Source organism: Aethalodelphis obliquidens, unplaced genomic scaffold, assembly GCF_003676395.1.
Source record: "Aethalodelphis obliquidens isolate GAN/ISIS:26980383/991018 unplaced genomic scaffold, ASM367639v1 scaffold11, whole genome shotgun sequence".
Lineage (NCBI taxonomy): Eukaryota > Metazoa > Chordata > Mammalia > Artiodactyla > Delphinidae > Aethalodelphis > Aethalodelphis obliquidens.
Window position 1 is genome coordinate 16,632,885 of NW_020837955.1, and position 24,525 is coordinate 16,657,409.

The 24,525-nt window shown below is 38.2% G+C and overlaps 1 protein-coding gene across 3 annotated transcripts in view; it reads right to left on the bottom strand.

Annotated features, from left to right (window-relative positions):
- The window catches only part of HPSE2 (heparanase 2 (inactive)), a 583,392-nt gene that overhangs the window by 232,659 nt on the left and 326,208 nt on the right, over nucleotides 1-24,525 (bottom strand). For all 3 annotated transcript variants that reach the window (XM_027112269.1, XM_027112268.1, XM_027112267.1), the window contains one exon: nucleotides 4,157-4,204. In XM_027112269.1, the coding sequence (XP_026968070.1) occupies nucleotides 4,157-4,204 (48 nt within the window). The remainder of the gene's footprint in view (nucleotides 1-4,156; nucleotides 4,205-24,525) is intronic.

Genomic DNA, 24,525 nt, shown 5'->3' on the forward strand with positions numbered 1-24,525 from the left:
GTTTGACTTTTTCTTCTTTAGCACTTTAAAGATGCAGTTCCATTGTCTTCTGTTATCCATTTTTTCTGATGTCAAGTTAGCCATCATTTGTGTCTTTGCTCTCTATGTAAAGTGTCATTTTTATCTGAATGCTTTGAAGATTTTTCTCCATCCTTTTGTTCTCAACAGTTTAAATATTATGTCCAGGTGTGATTTTCCTTGTATTTTTCCTTCTTAGGGCTTGCCTAGCTTCTTGGTTCTAAAAGTTAATGTTTTTCACTAAATTTGAGAGAAGTTCAGCTTTCGTTTCTTTTTTTAAAAAAATATTTATTTATTAATGTATTAATTAATTAATTTTGGCTGTGCCAGGACTGTTGCGGCATGTGGGATCTTTAGTTGTGGCATGCGGTCTCCTTAGTTGCAGCATATGGACTTCTTAGTTGCAGCATGCAAACTCTTTGTTGTGGCATGCATGTGGGATCTAGTTCCCCAAGCAGTAATCGAACCTGGGCCCCCTGCATTGGGAGTGCTGAGCCTTAGCCATTGGACCACCAGGGAAGTCCCCAGATTTGGTTTCTTAAAAAAGTTTTCTGCCTCATTCTCTCTCTCTTGTCCTCTGGATTCTAATTGTACAGATGTTACTTGATATTGGCAATGAGGTTGCTGAACCTTTGACAATTTTCTTCCCAACATTTTTTCTCTGTTCTTTAACTGTATAATTTCAAATGATCTGTATGCAAGTTCACTAACCCTTTCTTCTGTACTTTCCAATCTCTTAGTAAGCCCATCCAGTGAGTCTTTCATTTCAGTTATTTATTTAGTTAGTTATTTTGGTCGCACCACATGGCTTGTGGGATCTTAGTTCCCCAACCAGAGATCGAACCTGTGCCCCTTGCATTGGAAGCATGGAGTCCTAACCACTGGACAACCACGGAATTCCCATCATTTCAGTTTTCTATTTTTTCTTTAATAATTTCATTTGGTTCTGTTTTACATATATATATATAAAGTTTCCATGTTACTGCTGATATTTCCCTATATGTTCACTCAATATGGACATTCTCCCTTAACTATTTGAATATGTGTGCAATAGCTTCTTTAAAATCCTTGTCAGCTAATCCTATTATCTGGGTCATCTCAGGGTTTCAAGTCAGATCATTCTCTTGGCCACGGGCCACATTTTTCTGTTTCTTTGCATGTCTAGTAATTTTTAAAATTGTATACTGGGAAGTGTGGTTGATATGTTGTAGAGACAGAAGAGTGTTGGTCTGGGATCTAGCAGGCAGTTGGATGAACGTCTGGTCATCTTGTTCTTGTAGCAGCTGCAGTTCAGACTTTGTTAGGGTGAGTCTGTTGTGGTTACACATTAGACTTAAGGCAAATCCTGAGTCCTGGGACATAGACTTTACTCCTGAGGCATGTCTTTTAGTTTTCACTGGAAAGCACAAGGTGTTTATCAAGCCCCTCAATTTGTGAGATTCAAATTACAATCTCTGTCCCTCATGTGACAGACAGCAGCTGAAATTTCTGTTCAAATTTTTCAGGCTTCCAGCTGTTGTTTTCTCCCAGGCTCCTTGAAGTATCCCTTAAATATGCACAGTTCAGGGATCAGGCAAAGATTTGAAAGGAAGTTTATATGTATATTTGGTGTTTTGCCCCATAACTCCATCTTTCTGAGATTTCCACCTTCTGACTTTTTTTTCCGACACCTCAAATCAATATGACCATGTGTTTCTTTTGAGTTTAAAGCCACCTCATACTGTATGGAAGCTTAAGTAACCACAGATCTCACCAGTGCCATTCACTTCTTTCAGGAATTGAATAACTTCCTCTAGCTTTTGCTGCCTTTTGATCACTCTGTGTGTGTGTGTGTGTGTGTGTGTGTGTGTGTGTGTGTGTATTTAATTATTGTCCAGATTTATCATTGATATCTGATACAAGCTATTCCACCATTCCTGTAATTGGAACTTCATCTCATTAACTCTTTCTGGGTTTTCTGCATGGGTTGGAGGGAAGAACCAATCATCAAGTCGTGTATCTTGGTCCTGAAAATCCAAGAGCATGAAAGTCCAAATCAAAATAGTCTAACTATATAGATTTATTTATTTATGACTTCAGACTCAGAGTTCTGGTTGTTCAAGCTCCAAGCTCAATATCCTACTATTGAATTGATTCTTTTGGCTGGATGTATACCGACAAATTCTATTCTCCTTTTTTTTTTCCTGACAGTGACTCTTGATTTCCTTTACATTATTAAGAAATTTTCACCTCAGCATTTCTCAGGGTTAGAGAAACATGGCATTTGGCTTTAATTTTCACTGAGTCCTCCTGGCCAAGATTTCTTGGAATTGTTCCATGACTATTCCAAGTCTTGACTGAAAATTATGGCTGTAAGGAATAAATGGTAGAGTCCAGGTGCTACTTGTTGTCCCCAAATGAGTGCTGATCCTGGAGCCAAAAGAAACACAACCCCATGCCTGCTTTGGGGGTATTTTTAGAGTAGTTACAAACACATGATATTTATCTTGAGAGATGGCCAATATTTTTTTAAATAGCTAATAAACAAACTGTATTTACAAAAATGTATTTCTCCTTTATAAAAAAAAAAAAATACTGTGCTCACTTCACTGCATTTGTACTATGGAGTGTACTTGAGTAGGGGAAAAAAACTTTCTCTGATCCCTCCCTGTCAGCCATGATAACTGAGCAATGCTTACATTCTTACCAACTAATTTTTGTACACTGATCTCATTACTCCTCTTTATAAACACTATAAATTCTCCAGTCTCTTGTCTTTATGCTACATTATCCAGATAGCTTTTGGTGAGGACACTGAAGAGGATTTGAATTACACCAATAGAATGTAATATTTCCAGTATAGGATCATTGTCTTGTTACCAAAGCCGTAACAGTTAAGAGAAGCCCATGGAGTGAGACAGAACCAACTTCAAGTCCAAAATCTGCCACTTTCTGTTCGATTTTATACACCTTCCTCTAAGTTGTAGAAAAATATAGATAAAAACAGTCCTGACCTCATTTGGTTGTTCTGAGGATCAGATATAGTAAGACACATAAAGGTTCCTGCCACATTGTTATTATTATCATTGGCGTTATTTTCCCCCCAGTAAATGCCCAATTAACAGTTGCCTGAATAAGCACTTGTTGAACTGAATAAGTGCTATTCTGGTAAAAGAGAAAACACACAAATTACAAAAACAAGTATAAAAAATAGTAATTGTAAATTATGGTAAGTACTATGGAAAAACGAGCTAAGAAAGACAATTAAATAGGGGGTCTACTTTAGATAGGATCATCAGGTAAGGCCTCTTGAAGGAGGTGACATGTAAGCTGAATCTTAAGAGATGAGAAGGAGTAAGCTACACAAAATATGAAGATAACAGCATTCCAGGCAGAGGGAATGACACATACAAAGTTCTTGAGGCAGACATGCATGTGAACCCTCTACAAACTGAAAGTCCTCACCAGTGTGTTGGGACAGAATGAGTAAGGGCAGGGTGGCATCAGACGAGAGCAGAGGCCAAACACAAAGAGCCTTATAGGCCAGAGTAGAGAGTGTGGCTTGTGGTCTACATGCAAAGGGAAGGCACTGAGGGTTTTTTGTTTTTTGTTTTTGTTTGTTTGTTTGTTTGTTTGTGGTATGCGGGCCTCTCACTGTTGTGGCCTCTCCCGCTGTGGAGCACAGGCTCCGGACACACAGGCCCAGCGGCCACGGCTCACGGGCCCAGCCGCTCCATGGCATGTGGGATCTTCCCGGACCGGGGCACGAACCCGTGTCCCCTGCATCGGCAGGCAGACTCCCAACCACTGCGCCACCAGGGAAGCCCCAGCACTGAGGGGTTTTAAGCAAGGGAATGACAAGATCCTCAGACCCACTCAATCCGTGACTCACAGCGACAAACTGAAGGAGGATAAGAATTTCAGGAAATATTTGGAACTTGTTGTTTACAGAAACTAAGAGTATAAATGCAGAATAAAATATTTTTCATTATGATTAAAGTTACTGATTGCCAATAATTAATTTTGGAATTAGTTTTAACTTTTTTCTTGGAGCACGGAAGATAGTTTATTAAATTTCAGTTATAACTTCATGACAACTACTTATCTTTCATTTCACAGCATCTGATAAAAAGTAAGAGCAAAAATGGTGAATACCTACTGTTGCCAGGTAACTGCATCCACTGTGTTTCCTGCCACCTTCATGAATCTGTAGGAAACAGAAAGAACAAAGATATTGCAACTTAAAGTAAACCATATCCCCAGGGTTAAAATAAAATAAGCTGAGACAGAGATCAGGCCAATCCTTGGGCAACTATGCTTTCTGAGAGGGCCCACAGCGATGGCCTATCCATAGGTATTGGAAGTTAAAAGGTACAGAGGGTGAAAGTAATCACACTTTCAGCTCTCCACACATCCTTTACCATCTGGAAATCAAGACCCCAAGACAGCATTATACCTACATCTGTCTTTCCAATCCCATGCCTGATGGCTCCCACATCACCTTCCCTGTGATCAAAACTTATCTGTCGCATTTCCTATTCTCTAAGGATTCTGAGATCTACTAGGAGACAAACGATAACATTTTCCAAGGATGACAACACAACATATGCCTTTGAAAAACCTCAGGCCTCTCCTTCTATAGAGAGCATGGGAAAACCCAATTTATTTATATAAGTATATAAGTATGAAGCACTAACAAATATGCCCTAGTGATGGGCTACCACAGCTGTCTAAGTGTAGAAACCTAAGCACCACATAGAGAAATTTAACCATTTCTGGAGCAGCTAAGTAGAGAACTGAGTGTCTCGACCAGGATGCTCAGCTCAAAACAGAAACCAGACCTGTTTCCCTGCAAAGCACTCAGCAAAGTCTTGCTAGCAATTTGCCACCCTCCTGTGCCCCTTGGGGTTCCACCAGAAACATAGTGACAGGAGAGAGCACCCAAGGCCACACAGATTCCATAAGGTATCATGAACTGCAGGTCTGTGAATAACTCAATTATCGACCTGCCTCCTTTTAGCCATCCACATGTTCTGAGGCCATGCGCTGTCATGGCTCATGTTACTATTTGAGAGAGTTACCACTCAGACATAGGAAATCAAAAGGAACATCTCAGTTCCTTCAGATCTTACTTTCAATTCTCTTTCCTGAGACCCTGGAAGGGAACTTTTCCTCAGACAGAAACAATCTTCCATCAGTACTTCATAAACAAAGAATTTGTCCACTGAGAAGGGAGACGGATGGTATTTTGTCAAGAATGCCCTACCCCTGCCCTACTCCAGCCTAACCTTGCCAGGAGGACACATGGGCAAAGGGCGTGCTTGCGCTGCCCAGACAGAGGCTCTGTTTTGCCCTGATGGTGGAAGAGGACTGAGTCTCTGCAGGACTGGGTGAAAGAAGGAGAAGGGATACCAGGACTACTGGTTTAGTAGCAGCGTGATGTTCATAAAAGAAGATGAAGAGGATGGAGAGTAGGGAGACAATGAGGAGGGGAAGGAGAAGCGGGAGGGAGAGGGGAAGGGGAAAGAACAGGAGGGGGAGGCAGCTTGGCTCTTGCCTGTATGGTTTTTGCTCTTTTTGTCTAGTACCACTCAGCAGTCCAGGAGCAAGAACGTGGGAAATGGAGCATAGGGTTGACTGAGGAATGAAAGTGGTTTGCTGAGCAGGACCAAAACATAAATGGGGATTGGAGGGAATATAACATTTACTGAATACCTATTTAGTACCAGGTATTCACATGTATTTCCTTCATATAATTCTCAAAATTGCTTTGCTTGGTGAGGTGGATATTATTAATCACATTATACAGGTTACTAACGTCCCTACTGGCTAGAGAAGTAGTATTTCCAGGACCCTAACCAGCTCATTTTTATGGGATCATGCCACTCCTCCTAGCAGTACTTCTTAGGAAGCAGGACATAGGAACCCTCTGCTTTTGGAGCCCACGGATTTCTCTTTCCCTTCTCCTCTCCTTTCTCCAGCCCAGAAAAATCTCTTGACTCTGGGAGGGTAGCTCCACTCTCCTCATCATTTCTAGCCCTATGCCCAGGATTCTTCCTTTAAAATTCAAAAGCTGGAAAAGCTGTGCATTCTCTTCTCCATCCTGTCAGGTGCCACCCCTGAGTCAATAAGCACACAACCAGCTATCTGCTTGAATAGACAGGAGAAAAATGGAAAAGTCCAGGGAGAAAGAAAACAGATTAGGATCCAAAATACTATACCTGCCACAGAAGCACTCTAAGCTGTGGAAACCTGATGGCAATCTTAGAAGTAGGATAACCCAAAAATTAAGAGGGGGAAAAGAAATTTTGTACCCCCTCCCCATGATATTTTAAAAATTAGAAAACCTAGTCAAACTTAGATACAAGTGTCATTTATATATATATATATATATATATATATATATATATATATATATATATTTACATGGGCTTTACTCCTCCAAAATTATTTCTAAAATCTCTGAAAAGTAAAACTGCCTCCATTTACATATAAAAATAACCATAATAAAAATTACAATGACATTTAGAGTGCTTTCTTATAAAATTTTTTTCAGCTTCTTATGTATATAATTTCACATAACTCTCAAAACAGCCCTGGTAGACAGATATTTCTAATTTATAGTGGAGGTTGGTAAGTCTCATAGAGGTTATGTGACTTGTTCAAATTCATAGAGTAGTGCAGACTAAACTCAGGTTTTCTGATTCCAAACCCTATGTTGCCTTCAAGCTGTTTACACTGAGGACAAGAATTATTAAAATGCAAAAAAATAAGTTGAATTTTTGCCTTGAGAAAACACTACCTTATTTTTTAGAAAAAGAATAAAAGGCCTCAGCACCTTCTTTGCTTGTGGCTTCCTCTCACAGACTTGAGCATTTCAGTGTTATTTGTAAGACTAGGTGCTGGAGCAGGTGTCGAAAGGTGACTGACTCAGGGCCTCTGCTATAAGACAATCACAGTAAAGCCAAGAAGACAGACACTGAGACAAATTAGTCTCTTTGTGTTGCATTACTGGTGCAAACTAACTGCTGTGGGAGATCAGTCAAGGGAGTAGCTAGCTCTACCTTCTGTGATGTTAGAAGAGGGATAAGCATTGAGTAAAGCTTCACATCTCACAAGAGGTTGAATCTAGCATTGAAAGAAGGGTAAGATTTTGCCATGAAGAGCAGGCCAGGCATAGAGCAGCTTGAGCAAAGCATGATAGAGTCAAGGTGAGTGTTTTCTCAGGAGTCCAGGATATCTGGATATCAGGGGAGAGGTAAAGGAGTGGTAGGAAGTCAGCCTGGTCAGATAACTAGTTGCTAGCCTGTGATGCTAACACATCTGGCCTTTATTCCTTAACATCTCGGTACAAGTCGAGGTCTTATTTATCTTTGTATGATTAGCACCCAACACAATATTGTAAAATACAGCTAGCTCCTCCTGCATGTTGGATTTATCCTGTGCTTAAGCAAGTGAGGGTGTGTCAGGATCAGACTTGAGTTTTAGGAAGATCACTCTGGCTATGGTAAAGGTGAAAGGTAGTGTGGTGTGGACAAAATGGAGGAAGATGACTGCAGAGTGATGGGAGGCTTTGAAATGTGGGAACGAAAAAAGACACAGTTGAAAAAAACACTGTTGGAGCACTCAAGAGGACTCGGTAGGTGAGTTTAAGTGAGGAAGCGGTGTAAGAGAGAACCCCAAAGTTTTAACTGTGGTAATGCCATTGCCTAAGATGGGCAGTCCAGGAATAGACTTTAATGCTGGTGTTGGTGAATGTACTCCAATCCTTCTGAAAATGCCTCAAAGAACTTGAAGTAAATAGTCATTGATGATAACAGTTACACATTCACAAGAAAATTAGGAGGAAAAAATAATCATCAATGCCCTGCCTGGCTAAAAGGCTCTGGACAGGCAATTAAGAACACATCTAATTTGGTGTCTTAGAAGCTGGAAACTTGTTATGTATGATACTATAATCTGGAGAGCCTCATATGCATTGAATAGTTTGTTCTGCTACAGGTTGATAATTAAGTCTTTAAATAACCTTCCATTATCAAAAGTTACATTATAAAAAGAATGGGAAAACTAGAGTTAGGAACATTTAAAGTAATGCTAATGTTTTCTCCCCACACCCCTCCCCCACCCGCAAAGAAAATCTATAATATCTATAATTAAATATGAAATATACTGGACCCATATATAGAATATTATATAGTTTACAGGGAAATATTTTTAAATTGAATATAGGAAAAGACCTACCATGATCCTGGATAGGAAAATCAATTTATTCTTCCTAACCTAATTTATGGGTTTAATGAAATTCTAATAAAAAAAATCCCATCAGATATTTTTGAAACTTTGCAAAATTATTCTAACATTCATCTGAAAGAAGCCAAGAATGTTCTGAAAAAACTGTAATACTGAAAAGACATTTATCTGATCTACCATATATTAAAATATACCATAAAAACTGCAATTATTAAAACATTCCTAGGCATTAGTCAGGAGATCTTAGTAAAGAGATCAGGAATTAGTAAGGATATCTATGGAACAGAAGAGATTTTTTACAAAAATTTATATATAAGAATTTATTACATGGAAAAGAATTTAGTATGTGAAAAACTGAAGCATGTTTTTAATAGTGCTATGTGATTTGTAGCTATTTGGGAAAACAGTAAAGTCAGATCCTTACCTAAAGTCTTATTTTGTAAAAGAAATCAAAATAGTAAAATATACTTTCATTTCATTTTAATATTTTAAAAAATTTGTCAATCACTATTTAATATGTTTAGACCAATGATATTATTATCTTAACTTTAGTAGCATATTTAAGCAGTAGAAAAGTTGTTTTAGCTAACTTTATGGGGAAAAATTATTAAATATATGTTCATATGAAAACTGTTGTAAACTACATTCTTCCTTTTTCCCTCTTGGCAAAATGATGAGAACAACTTCAAACATATGGAAGCATTTCTACACTTATTCTGATGAGGAAGAATCTAATTCAGGAATAATGTTAAACAAAATATGCATTTCCAAATACTATCAGAATGACTAAACATACCTTTGTTTTTTTGAGAAGTGTATAAAACTCATTTAAAATGGAGCAAATGTTCTGTTTTCAGAAGTCTTTGAATGATTAAAAAAAAAACTAGAAAAACAAAAACAAATGACAGAAATAACACATAAAGGAAACTGATTAGACAAAACTCCATGGAATAGACATTATAGCCGGTGAATTTGGTGAATTCTCCCCAGCCCCATTATCCCTCTCTGAACACTAGGGCTCTCTGTATCTACCGTGTATCTATATCATTTCCATACTCTGTTTTTATATCTATATTGGCACTGCGGAGGACAACAAGTCCAAAAAGATTATAATTTTCTTTGTTCAAATCTAACATTGATGGATTCTTCTGCTCCTTAGTTTTGCCTGTTTCTCAGAAACTGGCCCAAACCACATAAATGAATAACTTCCACACAGCTGCAGAATGCTCAGCAACAGTAATATTAGAGGTGGAATAACATGCACACAGTCTAGTGCTGTCAGGAGTGAAATACCATTGGGAAAGTGAAATTCTGTTTAGGGTCCAGTATTATCCAAGCGTTTTCAACCATCCACCTCCATTCTAATCCCTAGATTTAGGTCTATGAACGAACAAGTAAAAGATGACCCAGGATGTGAATAATGACAAAAAGGAAAGATCTTGGTTTTCCAAGGTTGGATGTCTCCATACCTGAATTATGAAGACAGAAATCTTGGAAGATTATTTCAGAGAATAGAAGATGTCTGTCCTCATGCTGACATCCAGTCACTCAAAAAAGGATAAGAGAGGGAAGGGGCAAGGACCTGTACCTAAGAAAATTGGCCAGTGCCAGGCAGACGTTTCAGTACTGGGGAATCTTTCCCACTGGAGCAAATATGCTGCTATGGAAAAGAACAAAATATCCCCTTTCATTGTGAGAGTTCCTTTCCTCCCCCAAGGGACCCCAAATCTGGGAGAATTTCTTTCCTTTGTTATCCACCTGCACATATGACGTATCTGCAATGTTGTGGAGCCTTCTCTCCCAGTGCATATCACAGCTCTCTCTTATAATAAGGCACATCTTTATTCATGGTCTTTGGAGTTTGATTTCTGCTTCTGGACCACACAGTGCAACCCTGAAAAATGGTTTCTGAATTTTGCTCCCAGGAAAGAGGATAAATCCTTCATGGGGAACTAGATGTCCAAATGACTACAAACTTCAGTAGGAGTGTGGCAGCCTGATCCTTCTTTTCCTTGTCCACAAGGAGAATCTTTGGTTATGTAACTAACATGAATAAGATGTGACAGCCATTCTACACAAAAGCTAGGAAAAACTTGTGAGGAAATTATTCATTTTGAGTTACAGCAAACCAGGCATCTTCTATTTGGTCCAAAGTCACTTACATTTCCATGGCTAATTATATATTAAGCTATACTAGGTTAACTATATATTAAGCTCTAGAAGAAATAAAATATTGACCTCTTTCTTCCCCACCCTCTCTCTCTCTCTACTCTCTCCATTTCTCTTTCTCCTTCCATTCCTCCCTTCAAGCCTCCCTTCTTCTCTCCCTCCCTCCTTCCCTTCCTTTTTCTCTCCCCACCCATATTTATGTATAATAGTACACTTGCAGCAGGCTGATAAATAGCATGGCTATATGTTCATTGACTTTAATGGCTAGTGCAGCTCTCTATTTAGGCTTCTCTTCTAGCTTATAATTCCCTTAATTTGATAGATTTATAGAGTTTTTAACATACAAGGACTTCTTGAGAGGGGTGAGACTCTCTACAGAATCTCTCTTGCCAATAAAAGTTACACCCATGAGGCTTAATTTAAGAAGGATCTTAATGAAGAAAGGAAAAAATAAGTTAGCTACCACTTACTGACTGACAGGCACTTGGTAAGCAGTTTACATAATGTACAATCTTATAAGGTAGGTATTATTACTTTCATTTTATAGATGAAGAAATTGTGCTCAAGATCACCCAACTAATAAGTTGCAGAGCTAAGAATCAAATCCATTTCTGACTTTAAATCCCTTGCTTTAACCATGCAGAGATGGCAAATTTGTGATATGTGCTCCCTTTTTCTGAACCCATGGTAGACCTTGGTAATAGATCTCAATACTCTTTCCCTAATCTCAGAATTGGCCTAAGAATCCTTCTCAAGATACGGTGCCAGGCACTATTACCTGGAACTGGCCCCCAAAATGAAGGCTATTTCATGCTGCTAATGGGAACTTGGGAGGAGGGAGGCTATAGAACAATGTCTGGAATAAAATGGAGGCAGATGTGAGACAATAATACAGAAAGGACAAAATAGGTTTGCTTGATTAGAATGAAGACAAATAGCAGGGGGTGAGGGATGGTGAAAGATGTTGAAACAGATCTGGAAGGCTATGGCTGGAGCTGGAAGGTGCTGGTTAGGGGAATATTATGACAGACATGTCTCGACAGTCTAAAATGCTGCTGGATTCAGGCAAAGAAGGCTATAACTGACCTGATATGATTTGTCCTGGCTGTGGAGCCAGGTGGGAAGGAGGAAAAATGCATCAAGATATCGTGAAGAATTTCACACAGAAAAGCAGACTTTCCAAAAGCTCAAGTCCCGGTATGAAGCTGAGTCTATGAGAGTGAAAACTATGGAACTAAGGTGAAGAGTATTATAGATTTTTTCCAGCATGCTAGACCACATGGCTTCACTCAAAGATGAAAATTCAGGAAAACAGCACCACAAAGTAGAAAGAGCATGGGCCTAGGAGTCAGATAGATACTTGATTTCAGACCTGGCTCCACAACATATTAGCCATGTGACCCTGGGTAAGTTGTTTAACCTCCCTGAATGTTTTCAAATGGAGAGAGTCTACTTCCCAAGGGCATTGTGAAGATGAACAAGATAACATACATGAAGAAACAAGGGTACTGCCAGGCACACTGCTGGCATCCCATAAACGTGAGCTTGGTAAATAACTTAGCGTTTGTGTACCTCCATTCCTTAATCTGTAAAATAAGATAATAAGACCTGCTCTGTCTATATTATAGGGCAGTAGTTCTCATACTTTGCTCCTTCAGTGAGAGAATGGTTAAACAAAATGTAGTCTACCCACACCATGGAACATTACCAGCAATGAAAAGGAGCAGACTATAGACACATGCAGCAACCTGGTTGAATCTCCAGGGAATTATGCTGAGTGGACAATCTAACCCTAAAAGGTTGCATATATTATTCCATTTATGTAACATTTTTGAAATGACAAAATTATAGAAATAGAGAACAGATTAGTGGTTGGCCAGAGTTTTAAGTAAAGAGCGAGAATGAGAAGGATGAAAGAGTGACATGAGATACCCCTGTGGTGATGGAAATGGTCTGTATCTTCACTGTATCAATGCCAATGTCCTAGTGGTGATGTTGTCCTATAGTGTCACAAGATGTCACTGTTGGGAGAAACTGGATAAAGGGGACTCGGGACCTCTCTGTACTATATCTCATGCTGCATTTTAAAGAAGCTCTCCAGGTGCTTCCATTGAGGGAGGACCATGGGCCACACCTTTTACAGATTGTGATCTCAGCAGCACTTGTTAGGGTAGGTCATTCTTGGAGGAAAAGTAGGGTTCTTAGGGAAGGTAGAATGGGGAAGGGAGGAAAGGAATGGAAAAAAAGAAAGTGAGGAAGATATTTCCCAAGACCATATGTGTCAAACCTAAATCTATGTCCCAGGACACCCATCTCCTTCTCCAATGTTCTAACCCCCATCTGACTTCTCTGACAACAGAAGAAGAGAGAAACATCCTTCATCATAATAGCCATAACTGATATCCCTGGGCTTGGGTCAGGAATTAGGCTGTCTCTCTAATCAAGAAAGAAGTCCTGTCCAGGAAAAAAAAGAAAAAAAAGCAAATTTAGAAGTAAGCAGTCATTAGCATAATTCTCAGCTAGGGAGCAGACCTTTACAGTAGCCCATGCTTCCTTGTTAATTAGCACTGAACAGCTGCTGGGAGGCCCTGCCTCTCTCTACAGGCAGAGAAGGAAACTCTCTTCTTATAAACTGAGAGGAATAAATTGTTCTCACCTCCTGTAGTTTAAGTCATATACTCTTTCACAGGTGAAATAAAACATAACAATTATTAGGAATAACACTGTGATGATTTCTCTGTGCACCAAACTGTCCCCAGCTGTGCAATTTCCCACTCCAAACAAGAATGTGGTGTAAGCAGGTTTGTAGGCAGAAGCTGTGATCACCCTCATTATAATGCAATGTTACTTTAGCTAATCTTTCTAGTTTTCAATCTCATTCAGTTCTCTGAACTGCTTAGAAGGCTACATTGAGCCATAGGCAAAAAGTCAGAAAAACAACCCTGCCTTTTCAATTTGAAATTCACTTGTCCTTAACAATTGTAGCGGACATTTCTTTAGGTGTGCATTGTGCCAGGAACTACACTTAGCACTTTCAATTCATTATCTCATTTAACTTCACAACAAGCCTAAGAAATAGATAATTTCATTAGCCTCATTTTACCAATGAGGTTTTAGAGAGATTAAATAATTCAAGGTGACCGAGCTAGAAGCTGATCTGGGTCTCATCTAGTTCTAAGTGTATGCTCTTTACATTCCTGCTATTTCCACCCTTGCCCCCAATCCTGCTATATTGACTTACTACAGTAGAACACAGAAGGCTGTTGATTTAATATGTCTTTATGGAGGAAGTGACCCACGAGGTCAAAAATGCCCAGGGCCCTCAAAAGTCGTAATGAGAGCCTGTGTATAGAAACATAGTGAACTTTCCATCCTTACCCATACCGCTTTCACTGTTGGTCTATGCTTTGAGTACCAGTGGAGTCTATAAATCAGCATTAGGTACTTAGTAGAAGTTTTGGTAATTAGAACTAAAGATAGAAATTCTGGATATAAAAAGGCAATTTTTCTGTTTCTGTTTTGTAGATCATTGAGCACACAGCATACATAATGTGGTCTGCTGTGATGGAAAAGACCATTATTTCCTTCCTAATTCTCCTGCTTTTATCTTTTTTGCCCAAATTGGAATGCTTTCCATAGCTCTCTGGGCCACCATGGGAGTTAAAGGTCCTGTCTAGCTTTCTGTTCTAACCTAGGTTCAGGTTAGAATATGCCACTAGCAGCTCGGTAAAATATGAGTATAACTTCCATTCTTCATTCAACAAATTGGAGCACCCACCGTGTGCTAGGCTTTTTGCCAGCACTGAATATATATTAGTAAATACAACAGACAACTTCCTGCTCTCATGGAGTTTATGATCTATAAGCAAAAAATAAACAGTAAATATGCAGTTATAACTTGTGATAAATGCCATAAAGAGAACTAACAGAGTGCGCTGATAGAGAATCACTTAGCTAGGCTATTCAAGAAAGAACTCTGATGGGTGAGGAGAAACCAGCCATGTGGCAAGCTGAGAGGACACTCTAGGTAGAAAGAAAAGCATGTGTTGTGCAACCCCCGCTCCCCACCAAAAAAAAAAAAAAAAAAGAAAGAGAAACTTAGCACATAGCAGGCCAGTGAGGCCTGAGTGAAGTAAGGAAAAGAGAAATCTGGAGAAGATAAGAATGAAGAGCTGGGCAGCAGCCAGACTGCTCATTGTAGAGCCTTGCTGGATGTGGTAAGGAGATTAAATTTTATTCTAAGAGCAATGAAAAGTCATTAAAGAGTCTTCAGCAAATGACTGACATCATGTGAATTATGTCTGTAAAAGATTTTCTGGCAGCTGAGTGGTGAATAGACTGGAGAGGACAAGAATGGAACCAAATAGACCAGTAATGGGGCTATTGAAATGGTCCAAGTCCTGAGTTCTCCAAATTGTAATTCTTTTGCTATTGTTTGCTCTATGGCCATATCTCACCTAAAGCAGGGCTCATATTCCAAGTCAGTGATGTCCAAACATGTTAGCGGAACACGAGTCCCTCAAGATACTCTTGGAAAATAAGACTACGGTCAAATAAATTTTTTAAATTCTGCATGCTAAATCCCCTTCTTGGAGATTCAGAATGTAAACTAATGTAATAAAGATGCTGGGAAGTGTTTCAGTACGTTTGTATATCCCAGTATTTCTCAAACTTACTTGACTATGGAAGCTTTTACTTTTTTCCGCCTCCACATAACGTTGTTATCCTGCAGAACTGATATTTTCCAGAGCACATTTAAGGAAATGCTGCCATAATTCATTCTAACCAAGGGTTAACTCCATGTGCGTGGTTTACTGGGCCTCCCCTTCTCCACATCTCAATTTATTATTTCAATGGCTTAGACAATATTTTCCAACTCCACACATATTATGAGAGGATATCAGCCATGTGGGTCATATTTCTTCTCTCCATTTTTACCACCTATTTTCTGTCAACTGTCCCCTTAATTTTACATTGTAAAGGTTGATAAGGTTTTCATTCTTTCTGTAACCATAATTTTCTTCCTTGTTTCTGGATCTGGATATCCTATGAGACAGCTGCTGGGGATCCTGAACTGATCTTTTATACCAGTAAGATTTCATCCCAAATTTTTTGTCTCTGTCCAACACTCTGTGTATGGGAGATTTCCTTGATTTTATCTATAATTCTTTTATTGGACTCAACTGCATTTTGGAGATAAAATTTAATACCATATAATTCCCTCATTAACTGTACAGTTCAATATTTTTTATTATATTTACAAATTTGTGCAACTATCAACATAATCTAATTTTAGAATATTTAATTTCAAAAAGAAGCCCCATTCCCATGAGCAGTCACTCTCCATTTCCCTGAAAACTTCACCAGTCTAGGCAACCCAATCTGCTTTTTGTCTCTATAGATTTGCCTATTCTGGACCTTTCATATAAAGGAAACCATACACTGTGTGGGCTTTTGTGACTGGCTTCTTTCAGTTAGCATGATGATTTCAAGGTTCATCTCTGACAACATGTGTTGGTACTTCAGTGCTCTTTATTTTCAAGTAATATTCCATTGTATATTTTTACTGAATTTTATTTATCCATTCATTGGTTGATGGACATTTGGGTTATTTCTACTTTTTGGCTATTATGAATGATGCCACAATAAATAATTGTGTACAAGTTTTGTGTGGACATATGTTTTCATTTCTCTTGGGTATATACCTAGAAGTGGAATTGCTAAGTCATATGGTAACTCTATGTTTAACCTTTCAAGTAATTGCCAGTCTGTTTTCCAAAGTAGTTGCACCATATTATATGCCCACCAGCAGTGTATGAGTGTTCCAATTTCTCCACGTCCTCTCCAACATTTGCTTTTGTATGTCTGTTTGATTGTAGCCATCCTAGTGGATGTAAAGTTGTATCTCACTGTGATTTTGATTTGCACATTCCTAGTGACTAATGATGTGGAACATCTATTCATGTACTTAGTGGCCACTTGTATGTATTCTTTGGAGAAATGCCTATTCAAATTCCTTTTGGTCATTTTTAAACAGGTTGTCATATTACTGTTGAGTTGTAAGTATTTATATGTGTGTGTGTGTGTGTATATATATATATATTCTGTGTATAAATTCCTTATCAGCTGTATGACTTGCAAATATTTTCTCCTATTTTGTGTGTCTGTTCACCTTCTTGATGGTATCATTTGATACACAAAAGTTCTTAATTTTTATGAGGTCCAGCTAATCAGTGTTTTCTTTTATCACTTATGCTTTCAGTGTTGTGTCTAAGAAATCATTACCTTACATTTATTGGGCTTAATTTCAGCAATTATATATTTTGTTTTTAAAAATATTTTTTGCTCTGTACACAAAATACAGTATATATAAATACAGTATCTTACTATATCTTTATAAGGATACTAATTATAGCTTTTTACTTTTCTAGTTCTGATCTTGAATTATAATTCTTCTTGGGTCAATTTTTAAAATGTATTTGTCTTGGTTTTTCTCTTTTATGTTACTTGTTTCCTTCTTACATCTTGTGATCTTTGCCTATCTATTTATTTTTTTAAATTGGGGACTAAATAGATTCTTCTAGGTAGTAGGTGCAGATTTTTCTAAGCTGTTGAATATATGGGTTTTTTTTTGATAAGTCTCTCCTTTCCCTGGAATCTCTATTTTATGGTCAGAGCTTGTTGACCAACACACTTCCCTTTAGAGAGGGAAGAGGGAGGGCACAGATAGCCTTTGGGCTAGGGTATCCCACAGTGCTCTACTCAGCATTTTACTATGCAGAAGCAACTCCACCGTAGCAATACTAGCTCATCCCCTGGTATTCCGGCAGTATTTTTTTGGTGAAGGCTCCTAACTATTGGTTTGGTATTTGCTAGGACATAACAGACTGAGCTGTCCTTGCTCTGTAGGCAGGGTAGGGGACTTAAAATGATGGAGGGGAGAGTTGAGTTGTGGGTGTAGTCCCTATGAAGACAGACTTTCATATTAACCCCTTGGCTTGGTCTCCCTTTCCCACCTTACCCTCTCTGGCCTCTGAGCCTATCTGCAGGACAGATTCTCTATCTTTTCTCAGAGCCCAGGTTCTCTGGGTTGCCACTTCCTCACTCTGATTACTCTGTCAACAGGCTTCCATCTGTTTACTGTCTTACAGAAATCTGTCAGAAGTCTCTCATCTGCTAATGATCCCTCTTTCATGTGCTTGTTATTACAGAATTGTTTTTTATCAGTTTTTAATAGGAGTTGGGAGGATGTTCCAGAAGGAAATGGAGCTTGTGCTCAGATCACTATCCTGATCTTGAAGCACACCCAATGTAGTTGATTTATTTTTATTTTTATTTTATTTATTTATTTTTGGCTGTGTTGGGTCATCGTTACTGCATGCAGGCTTTCTCTAGTTGCAGCGAGCGGGGGCTACTCTGCCTTGTGGTGCGCGGGCTTCTCTTGTTGCAGAGCACGGTGCATGGGCTTCAGTAGTTGTGGTGCATGGGCTTAGTTGCTCCGTGGCATGTGGGATCTTCCTGGACCAGGGATTGAACCCGTGTCCCCTGCATTGGCAGGCAGATTCTTTTTTTTTTTTTTTTTTTTTTCGGTACGTGGGCCTCTCACTGTTGTGGCCTCTCCCGTTGCGGAGCACAGGCTCCGGACGCGCAGGCTCGGTGGCCATGGCTCACGGGCCTAGCTGATGCATGGCATTTGGGATCTTCCTGGACCGGGGCACAAACCCGCGTCTCCTGCATTGGCAGGTGGACCCTCAACCACTGTGCCACCAGGGAAGCCCGGCAGGCAGATTCTTATCCATTGCGCTACCAGGGAAGCCCGCCAATGTAGTTTAAAGTCATCTTTTGTTGCTCCAGAGATAGTTTCCTGAGTATGAATATGTGTTCATTTTGGTGTAACTTCTTTATGAAAACCTCCCTTTTCTGCATGTGATGGCTCTTGAAAGAGAGATCCTAACGTTCAAAAGGTGGAAATCATCCTTTATTAATTCCTCCTATTCTCTCACCCCCACCTTGCTGGGATATCCATCAACAAACAAGTCTACCTTAACTTCTCTCCATCTCTTCTGCCATTACCTTAACCCAATCACACACACCTCATAGTGAAAACCCTCCTTACTGAACTCTTTTGATTTCTTACTTTTGCACCTTAAAATCTATTTGGCACACAAAACAGAGTAGACTCTGGTACATGTTGCTGCCCTTATAAAAACCCTGTAATAGCTTTCCATTGCTCAGAGAATAAAATACACAACCTCTTTTCCATGGTATGCATGGTTCAGTAATGATCTGGTCCTTGCCTGTCCATGCATTCTCATCTCCTACTGCTCTCCTTTTGCTCACTATAATGCCCATCTTTCTATTGGTCAAATGCCTTAACCTTGTTTCTGATTCAGGACATTGACAAACACAACCTACCACCTCTATCTAAAACTTTCTTCACTCTGATCTTTGAACAGTTGGCTCCTTCTTATTCTTTTGTTCTTGGCTTAAATAAATTGTTCCTCAGATAAGTCTTCTCTGATCACCTTGTCCAAATAAATCCTCCAACTCCAGGTATCTTGATCATTTCCTTCACAGAATTATACACAATTTGGGATAATTTGTTTTCTTATTTACTGTGGCTCTGTCTTGCTAAGCTCCAAGAGAATAAGAGTTACTTTGGCTTTATTCATCAATATAAACCCAACACTTAAGCAAGGATCAAACATGAAATAGCTGTTCAATAAATGTTTATTGAGAGATAATTTAGTATTCATCTCCCTATGGTTTAAAAGCCCCCCAAAAAGCCTCAGTAAACATGCTTTCAATGAATACCTGCTTTTCTTGACACTGTCACATCACCAAAAAATAGATTAGGTCCTTACTCTATAGTACATACGGCAATAAACTCCAAATAAGTTAAAAAGCCTAACACTGAAAATTAAAACATTTTAAAAAGGCTATGTGAAAATGAAGTAGTAACTTTATCCTAACTGTGTAAGGAAAGAAACAGAAGAGACAACCAACAAGAAAATGGATAAGAACAACTATAATAAAAAGTAACTTCTGAAGCAATAAAAACATATTTCAAAGTAATAAGAAAAGCAATACATTAAGATAAAATTGTTGTTACATAGATGATGCATAAAAGTTTACAAAAGAAAAGCAGAAGAAAATAATAAAACCCTAAAGAACACTACTTATGCCTTTAGATAAAAATCAATAACTGGGAAGAGCCACTTCCTGAATGAGGAAATGAAAATAATATAACAAGTATTTTATTAAGTACTTCCCATATTCCAGGCAACATAAGTAGTATCTGAAGACACAAACATGAAGATTCTATCTCTGTTTGTTCATATCCTAACTGGGAAGATAGTCCTATATAGTCCAGTAAATACCTAAGTAGTTTTAAGCTTTTTTAAGCTTAAAAATTAGTTTGGCTCTATAAAACTAAAGCTATTCCTAGATTCTGAAGGCTACAGAATCAATAAAACACAGACAGAGTCTTGACCTTAGTCTATAGTCTGTTAGGGGAGGCAGATAGGTAAATAAGTAAGTTATCATCAATTTGATAAGTGCTATAGCAGAAATATAAAGTACCATATAAGGACAGAGGAGGTGATAAGAAATCCTGCCTGAAGATGTCAGAGAAGATCTATTGGAAAGAAAAAATAAGGGAAGAGAGTGGTATTCCAAAGAAAATGACACAAAATAAAAAGGTGCAAAGGTAAAAAAGTGTGGCATCTTCTAAGATGGACATATACTTTGATGTACTAAGTGCAGGTTGTGCAAGGGTGTGTAGCTACTGACTAGCGGCAAAGAAGGCAGGTACTGGACCCTAAAGGCCAGGGGTACATGTGAAAGGGTTTGGATTTCAAGCAAGAGTGACTTGACCACATGTTGCATTTTAAAAAAACTACTCAGAAATCTGTAAGGAGAAATTAGAGTCTGAGACTAGATATGGAGAAATTGTTTAGGAGGAAAAATGATAAAGTTTAAAATAAAAATGAAAGGAAGATGGGATATGAGTGATACTAAGAAGTCAGAAATAACAAAACTTAATAACTAACTAATGGAGACTGTGAACAAAGGAGAGGAATGAATCTAAAATGACCTCCTGGTCTGTGCCTCAGGCAAAATGGTTATTGTGTCATTAGTCAAATGTGGAATAAGGGGAAAGGAGACAACATAAAGTTTTGGAAAATGTTTGGTTCTTTTCACAGTTAACAGGATTCAAATTTAAACAACCATGAGGTACAATCTTGCATTAATTAAAACAGTAAATTAATAAAAGTAATACTCATTGTTGTAGAGTATTGGGAAAAAGATACACTAATACATTGTTGCCCTTCAACCTGGTGAAACTGTTCTGAAAAGAAATTTGGCAACAAATACAAGAGCCATAAAAATTATTATATACAGTACTTTGACCCAGAAACCCAGCTTTTTGGAATATAGCCCAAGGCTGTAATTCAAAAGAAATTTTTTAAAAACCTATTTGTATAAAGATGTTTACAGCTGTGCTATATATTACAGACAAAAACCAGAAACAGTCCAAATGCCCAGCAGTGAGGGAATGCTTAGCCAGAATTCAGTATATTAATGCAATGGAATATTTTACTGGTATTAAGAATGACAAATACGAGAACTATGTAGAAATAAGGAAGGCGCAATATAAAGCAATGGGCAAAAAATGCAGAATTCAAAATGATGCATATACAATGATCACAACTACGTAAAATTATAGCTGTATAACCAGGAGGATTGGAAAAACTACAGAGCTGGTAATTTAGAGTGCTGACATTTTTGTTATTATTGGTTGAGTCACTGGGAATGTTTATGTGTTTAAAGTTATATGTTTATGTGTTTAAAGTTTATGTGTTTAAAGTTATATATGTATATTTAGTACATATACATTAAGAAAGGTAAATACCCATTTTTTCTGGCACATAAAAGAAAAAAAATGTTCATCAATACCTTTCCTTCTTGCCCTATGTAATTTTTTCTAGTCTCTTGAGTGCTATTAGTTTTCGGATGTATGGGGAAGTAGGCCTCACCACTTGTCACCACACCACCCAGTCATATGATCATTTCTTTCATCTGTTGTCAACTATTGTGTCCAAGTTCTTGACTTACTCACAACAAACTAGCATCTATGTGCCCAAAATTACACCATGTACACAAACTGGGATGCCTTAACTATACCTTATATACTGGGTAGAAGTGTCTCCTCAGTATGATTTTTTAATCTCTGACATAGAAAAATATTTGTTTCTTACTTTCGGTTACCATGGTATAATTGTCCCTCCATTTAATGAAGGCCAATTCCTCTGGATTCCATTTCTTCTAGCCTTAAATAACTTCTCATTTTGGTTATATCCTTGATCTCTTGTATCATCTATCTCTTCTTCTCTCCTGGATAAGTCTCAAAATACAAACCTGTTCTGCTGTCTCCCACATTAAATTAAAGGGGAAAAAATGCCATTATCGTCCTTGACCCCAAATCTCCCTTCATTTTTCTACTTTCCTTCACAGTAAGAATTCTCCTAAGAGTTGTCCACATTATTGTTTCCAATTTCTCACCCTCCATTCACTCTTCAAACTATTGTGATCTGACTTCTGTTCCACCACTCCGCTGAACTATATTTCTCAAGGTCACCAACAACCTGCATGTTGCCAAGTTCAATGGCACTTTTCTGTCTTTCTATTACTTGACCTCCTGGACTTCTAGCAGCACTCCCTCCTTATTTAAAACTTTCTTTTCTTGGTTCCTACACCTCAATCTCTCCCTTTCCTTTTACCTCTAAGGCTATCCATCTTTTCTCACATCTCTAAATGTGATAGTTCTTCTGGGCTCTCTCCTAAGTCTCTGTCTCTTTTCTTTCCATATTCTAACAGATCTCTTATATTCCCATGGATGGCCTTAAATCCCATTTGCATGATAATGACCACTAAAATTAATATCTCTAGCAGAGACCTTGATCCCTTGACTCATATTCAAGGATATACTTGACATCTCCATTTAGATTCAAGCACAATAAACATAACATGAAACCTAAAGTCATGATTTTTTTTCCCCAGAACCAGTTATTCCCCTTATCTTCCCATCTTCGTAAATGATAATAAATCCACCCAGTAACTTACACATCCCTGTGTCACATCACCATACACTTATCCAATATATCAAGTCCTGTGGTTTCTACCTCCGACAATATATTCCACTGCCACAACCCAATTCAGGTTCCCGTCATTATGTGCACTCCTACAACAGCCTTCTCACCAATTTCCCTGCCTCCTCTCCAATCCATTTTCCATAGAGGAGACACAGCATACTTTTTGTATAATAAGTCAAATTATTTCTCTCCCTAGCTTAAAAACATTCAGTATTTGTCTCACTGCACTTAGAAGAAATTCTAAGCCCTTCACTATGCCTGTAAGTCCCTATATAATATGACTCCTAATTACTTCTCTAGCTATACCTTTCTTTAGCCAATCTGGCCCTTTTTTCATCCTTAGGGCCTTTGCACATACTTATCTTTCTTCCAAGAACACTGATACTGTTTACTTCTCATTTTGTCTAGTTAACACCTTACTCATTCTTCAGATTACACTTTATTTATTTTTAATGAATTTTTAAAAATTGAAGTATAGTTGATTTACAATATTACATTATTGCTGGTGTACAACATAGTGATTCAATATTTTTATAGATTATACTTCATTTAAAGTTATTGTAGGACTTCCTTGGTGGCGCAGTGGTTAACAATCCACCTGCCAATGCATGGGACACAGGTTCAAGCCCTGGGTTGGGAAGATCCCACATGCTGCAGAGCAACTGAGCCTGTGGGCCACAACTACTGAACCTGCACTCAAGAGCTCATGAGCCACAACTACTGAAGCCCAGGTGCCTAGAGCCCATGCTCTGCAACAAGAGAAGCCACCGCAATGAGAAGCCAGAGCACTGCAACCAAGATTCGCCCCCGCTCGCTGCAACTAGAGAAAGCCCACACGCAGCAACAAAGACCCAACACAGCCAAAAATAAATACATTAATTAATTTAAAAAAATACAACCCTAGACTGTCAAAACTGAAAAAAATTTTTAAAAGTTATTGTAAAATATTGACTATATTTCTCATGCTGTACAATATATCCTTGTAGCTTTTTTATTTTATACATAGTAGTTTGTTTGTACCTCCTAATCTCCTACCCTTATCTTGCCCCTTCCCCCTTCTTTCTCCCTGACTGGTAACCACTAGTTTGTTCTCTGTACCTGTGACTCTGTTTTTTATATTCATTCATTTTTTAATTTTTTATTTTCCACATATAAGTAATAACGTACTATATTTGTCTCTCTCTGTTTGGCTTATTTCACTAATCATAGTACCCCTCGGGTCTATCCATGTTGCTGTGAATGGCAAAATTCATTCTTTTTTATGGATGAGTAATATTCCATTCCACATTTTTATCCATTCATCTGTTGATGGACACTTAGGTTTCTTTCATATCTTGGCTATTGTAAATAATGCTGCTATGAATATTGGAGTGCATATATCTTTTTGAATTAGTGTTTTCATTTTCTTCAGATATATACCCACAAGTGGGATTGCTGGATCATATGGTAGCTCTATTTTTAGCTTTTTGAGGAATCTCCATACTGTTTTCCAAAGTGGCTGCACCAACTTACATTCCCACCAACAGTCTACTAGGGTTCCCTTTTCTCTACATCCTCACCAACATTTATTATTTGTGGTCTTTTTGATGATAGCCATTCTGACAGGTGTGAGGTGATATCTCATTGTGGTTTTGACTTGCATTTCTCTGATGATTAGCAATGTTGAGTATCTTTTCATGTGCTTGTTCTTCTTAAGTGTGACTCCTTTAGGGAACCCTTCCAACCACCTAACTTAGTCAAATCCCAGCACTTACAGTCATTCATAGTACCATGTACCTTTCCTTGGTACTGTTTTAGTCTTAAGATAAATTGATTATTGTCTATGTCTCCCCTACCATATTATATACTCCATGAGGGCAGAGAAAGTATCTATTTTTGTTTATTTTTACATTCCCAGTTCCTAACATAGTACTTGGAACATAGCAATTATTCAACAAGTATTTGCAGAATGAAT